Here is a 13,642-nt window from a genome sequence, read left to right on the forward strand (position 1 = left end):
GATGTTGAGCATCTTTTCATGTGCTTATGGCCATTTATATATCATCTTTGGAGGAATGTCTGTTCAGGTCCTTTGCCCATTCTACAATGGGCTAGTTGCCTCTTTATTATTATATTATTTATACTGTATTTTTATTATTGCTGTAAGAGTTCTTTGTATATTCTGGATCCAAGTCTCTTATCAGATAAATGATTTACAAATATTTTCTTTCATCTTGTGGGCTGTCTTTTCACTTTCTTGATGGTATCTTTTTTTTTATAATAATATTTTTTATTATATTATCTTAGTCACCATACAGTTCATCCCTAGTTTTTGATGTAAAGTTCCATGATTCATTACTTGCGTATAACAGCCAGCACACCATGCAATATGTGCCCTCCTTAATACCCATCACCAGCCTATCCCATTCTCCTACCCCTCTCCCCAAATGTTTTTAATTTTGATGAAGTCCAGACTTTCTAATTTTTCTTTTGTTGCTTGTGCTTTTGTTCATATTTATGAAAGCTTTGCCTAGGCCAAGTTATAGAGCTTCACTCCTATGTTTTCTTATGAGAGTCTTATAATTTTAACTCTTAGATTTTAAGTTAATTTTTGTGTTATGGTATGGGAAAGAAGTCCAATTTATTCTTTTGTCTGTAGATGTTCAGTTGTCCCAGCACCATGTACTGAAGTAAGTGCTCTGTGTATCTAATTTATTCTTTATAGTAACCCTTTGTGGTAAACCCTGTTAATTCCCCCAGAGAGGAAAGAAAGTTCCAGTATCTTGCCCCTGTTCACTCACCTATTACATGGGAAGGTTGAAAGTTGAACCTAGGCCCCAGAGGCCATGCTTTAATAATGAATTAACTCTTAGCAACCTGCCTTTTTACCTACTTACTTTTGACAGGGTAGAACTACCTTGAAAATAGTCATAAAAAGAAAACATGTCATTTCTTATAGTTGTGGTTATGCTGAAATGCTTCTGCTTTCTTAATCTGTCTGTGGTTAGTGAATTCGGTTAGTTGTAGCATTGGCTAATATAAATTCAGGGTCACAGTTTCAATTGCTAATAGTTTGGCTACCAGGGCTTTATCACCTCCCTGACACTGTCGTCAACCATATTAGTCTTAGTCACCAGAGAGATCAAGTTACCAGTTCCAGAATACCACTAGACCACACAGGTTCCAGCAGTGGTGGGCCAGGAGCCACACTCTAAAACTCTGTTTTTAACTTTTCTGAGGAATGTTTCTATTAAGAGTGCTAGAGTAGGAGCAAAGACCTCAGTTTTTCTTCAGACACTGCTGCTTGGTAGATCTGTAGATTTGCCCTTACTTTATCTTAGTTAATGGGTGGGCTTAAACCAGAATTTTCTGAGTCAGTTCATCTGTAAGGCTTTCATACAATTAAACAGATATATGAGTAATACGATAAATTTTTAAAAATCTGAGTCTATAAAAGTTTTCAGTCTTTCTCAGGCTTACTTAGTGATTCATCTGCTTGAATGGACTGAATACCAGATGCCTAGAGAAATAGAATTCTCTTTAGTCAAGCTTTCAATTATCCCCATCTTCTATGAAGTGATTTCCTTTGATGTTAGTTTTTTTTTTTTTTTTTTTTTTTGCCACTTGGTTCATACCCATTTACATGACTGCCACTTTATTCAGAGAAACCAGCCATGTTGCATTGTAACAGAGCAGATGTAGACTATCACAGTGGCTTGTGGTAGGAATGAATAAAGCAAGGTGTGATTGCTGTCTGTTCCACTCACCAGGCTGTAAATACCCCCAAAGCAAGGACATTCTGTCTTTTTTACTCACAGTTACATCCCCAGTGTTTCGAGTGAGAGAAGAAGAACCTTAGGGACATTTTGAAGAGGCCAAATACTTAGTCATAGTATATTTCAAATAGGAGAATGACCAGTTGAACATTCAGTTTTAAAGCTGGTAGTTTTCTATTTTAATAGGTAAGGGATTTGGTAGCCAAGGAGAAAAAAGGAAGAAGCTTGATGTATAAACTACAGAGAAACACACTGTGAGCAGTAAGGGTGAAGTTTGGTGTGTTGGTTTCATTTTTCACAAAAGGGAAAAATCAAGAGGAAGGAAGTAATGCCATAAATGTGGAGAGGCGGATAAAGTTTGAGGGGTTGGTAAGTTTAATTAATAATGCCACCCCAATTTCAAATAGCTTTATAATATTTATAATGTACTTTACTCATGATATGGCACTTATAACAACCTAGAAAGGCAGGTTGGGCAGGTGGAATCAGCCTCATTTTACAGATGAGGAAGCTAATTCAGAGTTTGTAATTTACCATGTATTAAATAGCTTATAGGTAGTGAGACTGGAACTTGACCCATATCTTTAGACTGTGAGCTCAATACTTTTCTTACGTTCCCTGCCCCCACCTAGTTTTCCCAAGCAAACATCCTAAGAAGAAAGTAAGTGATTTAAATTTAATTAGATGATCTTTTGTCTGTTCTTCCCATTAATCTAGCATGGAGCTGGGGAAAATCTAATATCCCCCCCCCCGCCCTTTTTAAAGAACCAGTGAATAGTTATCTAAGTAGACATTTATCTTCACTGGGATTTTATTTCATAAAAACACTTTGAAATACTTGTGAGGTAACTGTGGAGGCATGTCATTGGCATAATGAGTCACTTTAACTGTCTAGCTTCTCTTGAGGCAAGAGAAGACAGAAGATTGGGCAATTTTTTGTATGGTGAGGCCTGGGTTGACCAGCTGCTGGCTACTGAACTGAAATCATGTAGTAAGTCTGTTCTGATGACCATGTTCTGTAGAAGAGCTGACCACTTACTTCTGCATGAGAATTCATTATTTTCTCTTGTTCTTCCCTATCCAGGTTTTGAGGGGATCACCTGTGAGCGGAATATTGATGACTGCCCTAACCACAAGTGTCAGAATGGAGGGGTTTGTGTGGATGGGGTTAATACTTACAACTGTCGCTGCCCCCCTCAGTGGACAGGTATGTACACTGTGGTCAGTCAGTCAGAATGGGGCATGGATTGGTAACCAGAGGCAGGCTGTTATTGAAGGTGGGCACCTTTTACAAGGGTCTCTGTGCTACATCACTGGGTATAGTGCTAACCCCATATGTTCTCCTATGCTCTTAAAGAAAAAATGTTTTCACAGGTATTTATTGGGCCACTGCTCTGAACTCAGTACCTCAGCACCACGCTAAGGTGCTATGGCAGATATGAGAGAAGAGCATTACTGATAGACTCTGAGGTATGGGAAAAGCAGCACATTGCCTAGGATATAGCAGATACTTAATACATATTTGAAAGGAAAAGAACACAATTAACTATGAAAATATAAATGTTCTCACCACACTTATAAAAAAATAGGTACTATGGGAAGTAATTGATGTGTTCACTAATATTATTGTGGTAATCATTTTGCTACACATAATATAAACATATATCAAATCATCACACTGTATACTTTATTTTTTTCACATTGTATACTTAAAAATTATACAATGTTATATGTCAAAAATATCTCAGTAAAGCTGGAGAAAAAAAAGAAACTACAACTTGTTAGGTTTTGGTATAGTATCAAACAATAATCATAATTATATGAAAGGCTATTAAAATACTCTTCTTTCTTCCAACTAAAAAGTGAAAATATAAGATATAGACACTACAAGAGTTCAGAGCTTATTCATGGACAGAAATCTATCTCATCTTATTGCCATGTCCTATAATTATGCAAAGGGTTGAGTAGGCACCCTTGATGACATTATTTTTATGACACCCATCTACATTTCTATTTTTTTCCTTTTTTGTATCCCTTTTTGCACATAGGATAAGAATAGATTTTTAGGCCTCAGACATTAGTCTTGCTTAATTTTACAATCTCTTAAGTGTCTGATGTCTTACGCAGATTTTCCACTTATTTTTGAAAGTTAAGTGATTTTATGTAGACATTTGGTTCTAATTTCTGTTTATATCTATTTATCTAACTGAAAGTGGAAACAATTAAGAACTGATTAAGTGACTAAGAACTAAGCCTTTTTGAGAGAACTTGATGATTTAATGTGGAAACCCAAGAATAAGTTAATGTTATAAGGAAGAAACTTTAGGGGCGCCTGGGTGGCTCAGTCAGTTAAGTGGCTGCCTTGGCTCAGGTCATGATCCCAGGGTCCTGGGATTGAGCCCCATATCGGGCTCCCTGCCCGATGGGCAGCCTGCTTCTCCCTCGCCACCGCTTATGCTCTCTTGAGCGTGCACTCTGTCTGTCTCTCAAATAAATAAATAAATAAATAAAATCTTAAAAAAAAAAAAAAAAAAAAAAAGAAACTTCAGCACCAGTGAGGGATTTTGCCCAGCGAAGAAGTCTTGATGTTGGATTGCTGCCATCACTACCTGGTGTTCTTTAGAATCTCCAAATTGCTTTCCCTTATCTGTAGGAGCTAATTATTTAGAGTACTCTTTAGAGCTGTACACTATGAATAGAAAAAGATTAAAAGGGTTTAAAACTTTAGTAACATGATTTCCTGGAAGGGCACACATTTCTGATTTTAATCTCCAGGCTGTCCTTTTTAATACTTTCCCACTGGGTTTCCCTAGAATTGGACTTCCCTAGAATTTCTTCTTGGTGTCTTGATCCTAGGACTTCACTCCCAACACTCTGCACTTTTGTCATATTCTTTTCTCTTTAGCTTTTGCCATTTCTCTGGTAGATTTTTTTCAGAGGCCATTTTTCTTTTCAACTCAAAGAAATTGCTGTGAAGTTCATTACATGACAGTAAAAACTGGAAAGATTTACATTTTTCTCTTTTTTAATGGTCCTTACAGTGGTATTGGACTGGATGAGATGCTTGTTAGGAACTTGACCCCATCCTAATCTCTCCTTTGTTGTACATGGTATTAAGGCTTCTGATGCCAATGAAGATTAAATAATATTGTGATTTCATTGCTGAATTTTCTTTGATGCTATACTCCGTTTTCTGCTTTGATATTAATTAGGAAAGTGCAATCTTGGGAAAAGTTCTCCCAATGAAATGATATTTTATCAAAATTTCTTACCCCAGGATGTTTAATAAGTACCTCTTTTTATGAAAGTCCTTATAACATGTTTTTTTCTCCATGTGTTTTTGTATTTTCTAGAAAGGATGGCAGATTTCTAGATAAGTTCAATGTGGCAATATTTATTTCTTTTGATCTGCTGTCTTTTAAAGTGACTCTCAGTCTTCGGTTTCCCACCACAGGTTTCCTTCCTTTTTTTCACTCATGCCAATTCTTTGATTTCCAGCAGCAGCCTTGTTTTTTGCTATCCCCATCACTAACAGGATCGAGTCCGAGGTCCTTCCTCTGCTATATGAATTCCTTCCTGGTCTCAACCCTGTTTGCTTCTCCGGTCTTCTCATGTATCCAACACAATAAGAACTGCTTCCAGTTCTCTTGTATCTCCTGCGTCCTATGTCTTCACTCACACCATTCCTTTTCTACAGATTTCCCTTCTCTACTCCTCTCCCTGTTGTCCTCACCAATTTTGCCTGCCTGGCTCAGGTCAAGTGGCTGCCTCCTTCAGGGAACTTTCTGTGACCTCTCCAGGCTGAGCTAGGTAAACTCCTCTGGATTCCCTTACTACACTGTACATTCCTCAGTGATAATGCTCACCATATTAATATTGGCATTATTATATTCTTGAGGTGAGGGAAATACCGAGTTATAGGATGACTGAACTGTTGTTGATGATACCAGTTACTAGAGCTCTCTATATACCTTTGTTCTCAGTAGCATACAGCTGAACTGTTCACCATCCCAGCCCTTACCTCATTCTGAGAAGAATAGAGAAAAAATTGGGAGTCATAGCATTCCTATTTCTATTGATATTAGAGCTATAAATTCAGATTAGTATTTTCTGCTTTGTACAAATTAAAGAAATGAATGGGTTTAGGGGCTGGGAGTTAACTAATGTTTATTAGTAACCAAATACTGTGCTAATTACGATGTTTTATTTTGTGTAATCTTTGTGTTAACTGTATTAGGGGTAAAGTTTATTGAATACCCTTTTTACAGATGATGATGGATGTGCAGAAGGTTTAAACAGTTTACTCAAGGCACATAGTGGTTGGGTTAGGGTTTGAATCTAGCTTTGTTGAACCCCAAGTCTGTGCTCAAATCTGTGGTCTTTTTCTATACAAATTGACTCTGTGGGTTGTCCTTTTTTATTTTTTAAGGATTTTGAATCTTTTTAATAGACAATGTTCAATTTATAATTTTATTATTCTAGGATGTGTTGATTTATTCTTTATTTTTTTCCCATTTTAGAAATTTTCCTGGTTACTTGGAAATTAGAAGTCAATATCGAATGAATATTTTATATTCAGTCCGGAGATTTTTTCACTATACCCAAGAGCCTTATTGCAACTTTATTCAGACCTCCCCCTATAATTCACAGCTATAGAGTTGAGGCATGAACTGTTTTGTCTGGCTTTGAGACAATAGAAAAAGAAGGGTTGGAGTTAGTCTACTAGGAAAGAAATGAAGTTTCCAGGTATCTGAAAAAGAATGGATGGGATTATATAGCTGAAGAAACTAGATATCAATTTGAAATAAAGGAGATTTGTGAATTTGCCATGTTTTTTTAAATTAAGTTTTGTATTTTAATTCCAGCGTAGTTAACATTTAGCATTGTATTTATAAGTTTTTAATGAGACAGCCTGATAGGTACTATGTTGTTTTATAAATACATATGCAGAGAAGGTTTGGTCTTTAGTAGCAAGTTCTGGGTATCAAGATGACCAGAAATTTTTTCCGAGTCTTTTCACGGCTTGATTTGGGATAAATGAGTCAGCTTCCTTTTCTTCAGAAGGCTTTATTTGCTATCCATGGAACTAATATCTCTTAGTTACTTTATTGGGGTATTTGGGAGAATAAATGGTACAATTAAAAACCTTTTGAGCCTCTCATTTATCATGTAAATTAAATTATATCTAATAGTAATTATAAATTACAACTACAACTGTAAATTGCACTTATCACATAAAACATTCCAGATCCATGCTGTTTGATATGGTAGTCATTAGCCATTTTTTGCTATTGATTATCTGAAGTGTGACAGGTCAAATTGAGGTGCGCTGCAGCTGTAAAATACCTGATTTTGAAGACTTAGTATGAAAAACAAAAGCAAATGTCTCACTAATAATGTTTTAAATATTGGTTTATATACTAAAATGATAGTGTTTTGGATATATTGAGTTAAATAAAATATGATATTGAAGTTGACTCCATCAGTTTCTTTTTCTTTTAAGTTCTACCAGAAAATTTTAAATTGAAAATGAAGATGTTCTATAGGTATTAGCACTGCTGCTACTATGTAGGAGTATCCTCTCTGATATGGGGTGGTAGAGGGATAGATTTGCAACTATTTGTACAGGGGACCTTGGGTTTGTTTCACTAGAAGAGAGCATGTTGGCCTTCCTCTGGTGTGGTTTCCACATCGGTTATGGACAGAACTGTGTTCTGATCTAGTCTTTTCACCTGACATGGCCATCTAGAACAGTATTCAAATCTACCACTCTTCTGGATGAACTAAAGCCCAGGTGGAAGAAAGAAATTGGTGTTGGGAATTGGGCAAATGGTTTACTTTTTTATAGGAATTTTGTTATAAAGATGTCTGAGTAGTTGGATGTTCCTTTAGGAAATGGAAATAAACCTAAGGATTTGATGAAGCCTGAGCACAAAAGTCTTTACTATTACTGTATTTGGCCTCAAGCCATTTTATGAGAGAAGTTCTGCTCTGGCAGATATCCACTTAAGAAAAAAAAAAAGTTATAAAAGGCTCCCAAATTAATTAAAGCAGTGTAGATTAATGTTTTGTCTACGTAGATTGTTATTTGAATTTTCTTTTTAAAGGTTCATTTCCTTCAGAGTTAAAGTTGCCTCTAAACTCAACTCACAAATTCCTCTCTGGCAGCTTTTGGTTTGGGTTCACTCCTAGGGCAGACGTGATTTATTTTCCTGTGCTTGTTGTTAACCCAGAAATGTAATTTTAGCTTGGGCTTGGAATAGTGCTTTGGGACGCTAAGCAGAAGTGAACAATGGAAGTTAGGTGGACATGAGTCAAATAAAACCAACCACATTTTCTCTCAGCTCTCCTTTTATAACTGATGAGCCCAAAGAGTTGGTTAAGATTCCCTTTACCGTCGGTTGCTCCAATTTCAGTAAAAATTTTTTGGCATGAATCAGCAAGTACATACTGCCAGAGGTGGTGCGTTATCTCCTATGTCTGGGAATGGAGTCTTTTCATGGCAGTATTTTGATTTTGAACTACATGCCTTGTTTCAGTCAAGCCTCTAGTTGGTGACAAGCTGTTCTCTAGGATGAGGTTTTTGTTACAACCACTTTTCTGTTTTTTAAATACTATAGGAATGGAGGCTTTTGGTTGAGAGTGGAAACTATTTATATCTGGGGCTGCAAAAGTATTCTCATTTGTATTCTGCATGGGGGAATGGGAAAATGCATCTCCCATTTCAGTTTCTCTGCTGTGAACTTGATTGTGAGGACTTGATAAAAGCCTGTTTTCTGGAATTCTGCTTCACCCAATTTCAGTTTGCTATCAGTTGGGCAGACTGCCAGAGTACTAACCTGAAGCATCCTCATCCTAAAGGTCTCAGAGTTGATGAGCAGTCATGTTGGTGTGAACAGGGATGGGTGATTAGGATAGCTCCCCCCCCCCTCCAAATATAGGAGGTGAGACTGAGGGATCTTTTGTGTTCTTGTGGTCCATGACTCAGTGTCTGACTTTGGCTACTTTCCAGGCAAGATCTAGTTTCATTCCATGGCTTTTCAAGCCCCCGCAGAATTGTTGTAAGGTAGCTTCAATAACATATTTATTGAATATTTCACTGTTATATCCAATATACTATGCTGGATGATATAAGAGACACGAAGAAATTAATCAGTTCTTGTCTTTTAAGGATGGTCAGATTCACTAAGAAGAAAGAAGAAAGTCTACACATAACCACAGTAGGAGGTAGAAACTATAAATGAACATGAGTTTGAGAGAAGACATGGATAGAAATTAGGGGCTAAGTACTTGGTTGGATGAAGGGGGAAATAGAGCAGAGTTAACTTCTGTTTGAATCTGTGTAATGAGAGAATGTGGGTTCTATTGACAGAGATAGAGAAATGGGCTAGAGATGCTGGTGAGTTTGAGGTGAGTTTCCCAGAGAAAAGCACTTAACAGTAAGACCCAGAAGGTCAGATTAGAGGTAGGAGCTCTAGACTCAGATTTTAGATCTTGTTTTTGGTTGCCCTGGGAATGTATCAGGTCTATAAGGAAAAGTGCATGGTGTGAGAAGAACAGAGAGTTTGGACCTAAATTGTGAGAAATGTCCACACTTAAAATGGAGGAGGAAAGGGATCCAAAGAAGGAAGGTGAGAGAAAGGGGTGTGTGTGAGTTGAGGAGCTCTGCCATGACAGCATCCCTGAGCCAGTGGCTGCGTTTTAAGACTGGGCCCTTGCCTCAGCTCTGCATACCTCTCTGGTACCATCTGTGGTGTTTTACCACTGTTCCTGGTTTATATACTTCCCTCACCCTAGGGGCGCTCAGCCTCTGGATGATGGGGGTGGTGTTACTTATTTTGGCATTCTTGGGACCAATTTTAACAAATAGTAGTTGTTGAATGAATGACAAACAGGAGACTGAAATAAGAATGATAATTGCAAAGAGTTAATCAAAATTTTTGAGGTCGTTGGAAATCTTCTAAAATGTAGTTTCAATATTAAAGAGAGAAGAACTCCAAATTGCAAAGGGTTAAATTAGAAAAAACGTGGGTGTTGAGGAAGGAGGAAGAGCAGGAGTGGGTATAGATCACTTATTCAAGATTTTGTACAGCTAAAAGAGGGAGAAATGCAGGGCAGTAGCTACAGGGGACGGAAACTTCATTCATGTGACCCTTGGCCATAGACTCTTGGCTAGACCGAGTTAAGGCAGCTGGAAGGGGGTTGGTTAAAGAACTGGGTTATTTAGGAGGGCTTGACTCTTACAAGTGTTAGTGGGGGATAATTAGGTGAAATGGTTGTTGGGAATGGAGGAAGAGGGAGATGGGAGGTTACAGTCAGAGTTGAAGTACCAAATTTGAGATCTTGCTGTTGGAACAATGAGTGTCTCGTAATGAGATCCAAAATGTGAGTGTGCTTGTGATATGGAGTGGATGTGGAAGCTGTTGAGTTGAGAAAAGTAAAGAACTCTTGGCCTGGGTGACCTCAACCCAGATATTAATTTCATGGGAGATGGGAAAGGAAAGAGTGAGAAGATCTTAAGTCATGTGTTTAAATCTTTTAAGGAGGTGGAATTTGGTCCATGAGGATAACAGATAGAGGTGAGATGATTTAAATTATAGTATTTTGTGTTTTTTAAAAAGGTATACATGTTTAGAAAAATTTGGATTTGAATCCATCTCTTATTTTTTTAGTGTCAAAAGTGAAACTGCATGTACTAATTGCCTCTTCTGTAAGATGAGGAATAAGCATACTTTTGGTTCTCTTACATCTTCTTTTCACTCTTCAGATTTTGTTTATATGATCTGGGATTTAAAAATGCATACCATAGTATTGCTATTGAATTTTAAAATTTTATACATTTTCTTATAAAAATATTCTTGATATTTACATTGCTTTATAATCCAATTTATAATATTTTGGACTTAATTCTATATGTAACTTGCTTTGTGTTAACTACCAGTACATTTATGTTACAACCTTTTCATTCTTGGATTCTTTATTTTGATATATTTTTTCAGTCAAATGAATACATCCTGGAGTAATTTTTTTTTTCCCCCAGAAAAGTTGCATGTTGGCATATCTTCAGAGCTCTTAGATATTTGAAAAATACCTTTTGATTTAGTTGCCTTCATACAAAATGGCATCTTGTCTAGAAACTGAATTCTTGAGTCACAAGTCAATCTTACCAAGTTCCTGGACATTGTTCCTTTGCATCTTGTGAGCATTATAGGGAGGTCCGACATCAGACAAGTCAGGCTGTCTCCCCTCTCCCTTCTCTCCTCTCTCTTTAAAGTAAAATATTTAACCAGTATTGGTATAGGTATATCCCTATTATTTTTTCTCTTAGCACTTTTGAGCCCTTTGGATCTGCAAGCTTAGGTCTATTTTCACTTCAGAAAAGATTTTTCTTTTCATTTTTTTTTCATTTGTTTCTGTGTCTTCAGAAACATCTAGTATCTTAATTAGGTCTTCATTCTTTCTCATAGCTACGATCTTGTCTCTTGATATTTTAATTTCCTTTGCATTTTATGAGAGCGTCTTAAGCTTTTCCTTTATAACACTGATTTATTTTTCTTCATGATCAGTTCTGTCCTTTATGGCTTCTGATTCTGATTTTTATTTGAATTGCATTTTAAAAAATTTTTGTAGTATTTACTCATTGCATCTAGGTCCTCTGTAATTCTGCTTTTTTCTCAGCCTGTCCTTCTTCATCAGAGTCCAACATCTTGTATTATTTTTCATTTCTTTTTAAAACCTACATTTCCCTACATTTCTTGAGACTACAGAGCCAATTCCTTCTATTCTGGAAGGGAACTTTTTTCACAGGTATGGTCTTTATCTACATCTTAAGGGGTACCTTTTCCATCTTTTATACTACAGAATGTTTTAATAGGTCCCATTTTCCCCTCATTTTACTCATTCTGCTCATAGTAACTGCTTGCCTGTAAATAGAGTCCGTTGATTCTTTTTCGAACCCCTGCTGCGGTGAGGTGAGGGGCTCTTTATGTAAATTGGTTTAACAGCCCAGCAACCCAAGAAGGTGGTGAGAGAACCAGAGTGTGGGCCTCCTAGCAGGGGGACTGAAGCTTGGCACTGTTTTCTTCTTCTTGTGTGGAGAAGCCTTTGTGTCAGGGTCAGCTTTCTGAACATCCAGCATTGGCAGAGCGTCCATTGCCCTCCATACAGTGGCTGAGCCTGGATGCTCTTTGGTGCCGCTGCATCCGGAATTTGCCCCAGATGCACTGCAGACTCTCTCGTTGCTATAGCGGCCACAGGAACCCTGGGACTCCCCAGGGCTTTAAATTGCTATTGACCTGGAGGGGTGAGGTGGAGTTCAGTCCTTTCTCCTCACAGCAGCAGAGTGGGCTTTCTGAAACACAAATGGGATCGTGCTATTTCTTTGCTTAAAATGCTTCAGTGGGTCCTCCTTGTCTTTGGATAGAGTTCCAAGGCTCCGTACATAACTCTCTCTCCAGCCGTATCTCCCCTGATCCATGCCTTATAAGTGAACCACACTGATTTTTTTTCATTGACTCAAATGAGGCATGCTTTCTCTTCTATTCAAACCAATATACATATACTTACTTCTGCCTGAAATACTCCCCACTCTGGCGTCTTCCTACACACGTTTCCACACATATACACACTCTTATACAACCCAGTTAACATATAAAGCACTTTCTCTCTCTCTTGGTAATGGTAATTTAAAGTTTGTTCAGCTATACTGCAAGTTATTCTGACTTTAAGGTTGCATCCCATGGCATACTTCTGAGTTTATTCTCAAGATATTCTGTTGTACTTATCTCTGTCTGTTTTATAGATTTAAAAAGGCTCTGGTACTAAGGGGTCGTCTGGGTTTGGATCACATAGCAGTGAAGAAATGGATAAAAAAACTTTAGAAATAGTTAAAATAGGAGACCACTGTGATCTTCAAATGCCGGGACAAATGCTGCCATTACTGTTAATATTTGGATGATAAATTCTTGTTATAAATGCAACCTTAGGTGGTTTGAAGGGGTAAGTTTGTAGGAAAATAAAATGCAAAAAAAAAAAAAAATTGCACTTGCCTTGACGTGGGCTGTCATTAGGTCCCATAATTGTGGCTTGCCAATGAAACATACCATCCCTAACCGGACCTGCAGAACATAGTTCTCTGTTCTCCTACTTTATGCTCCTAAGGCAATCTGTATCCATTAGAGCACTTACCACTGTCTGTTATAATTGTGGGTTTGGTTGTAAAACCCCTATTTACAGTGTAGAAGCCACAACTGTTTTCTTTACCATTATAATTTCACTGTATATAGGTCAGTGCCTGGCACATGGTATGTACATATTGAATGAATGAATGAATGAATGAATGAATGAATGAATGAGAACATTAAAATTTTCAGTTGTTGCTGGCCCAGCCACATCCTTTGAAATTCAGGGCTGTTACTGGGTTCTATCAGGGTCTCTTCTCCCTACCCCTGAGATACTTTAGTATCTTTCTTCAGTGTGGACCAGGTCTGCACTATGTCTGTGAAACTGGTCTAATTGTATGAGAAGATTACATCTGACAACAATATAAGCACTTATCACAGAGTCTGGTACCTAGAAATTGCTTAATAAATAAATTTTTATTGTTTGAAGTTAGTAGCAGCATTAAGGAATAAAGAAAACATTGATTCTTTGCCTACTTACCTTCATGCAAATGGAACACTACATCAAAAACTAATGATGTACTGTATGGTGACTAACATATCATTAAAAAAAAAAGAAATGGAAAAAAAATTAAGGCAATTAGAAGAGGAGATGAGGACTCTACTGAAGAAGGCTGACGAGGGTGTAGTCTTTTGGGAAATCTTATGTTTCAGTCAAAGAGGGAAGGTACCCGCCATAGAGTAGAATTACCCTTGAGACATAGAG

The 13,642-nt window shown here is 37.3% G+C and overlaps 1 protein-coding gene and 1 pseudogene across 2 annotated transcripts in view; one reads left to right on the forward strand and one right to left on the reverse strand.

Annotated features, from left to right (window-relative positions):
• NOTCH2 (notch receptor 2) overlaps window positions 1-13,642 on the forward strand; it is a 161,550-nt gene that overhangs the window by 83,513 nt on the left and 64,395 nt on the right. The window contains exons 5-6 of one of the 2 annotated variants that reach the window (XM_057310331.1): window positions 2,841-2,963; window positions 6,277-12,794. In XM_057310331.1, coding sequence (XP_057166314.1) covers window positions 2,841-2,963; window positions 6,277-6,320 — 167 coding nt within the window. In that variant the 3' untranslated portion in view covers window positions 6,321-12,794. Of the gene's footprint in view, window positions 1-2,840; window positions 2,964-6,276; window positions 12,795-13,642 lie in introns of those variants that run through there. The other variant, XM_048220190.2, reaches the window with a different exon arrangement.
• Window positions 9,477-12,856, reverse strand: LOC123000276 (ubiquitin-conjugating enzyme E2 D3-like; annotated as a pseudogene).

Source organism: Ursus arctos, unplaced genomic scaffold (genome assembly GCF_023065955.2).
Source record: "Ursus arctos isolate Adak ecotype North America unplaced genomic scaffold, UrsArc2.0 scaffold_12, whole genome shotgun sequence".
NCBI lineage: Eukaryota > Metazoa > Chordata > Mammalia > Carnivora > Ursidae > Ursus > Ursus arctos.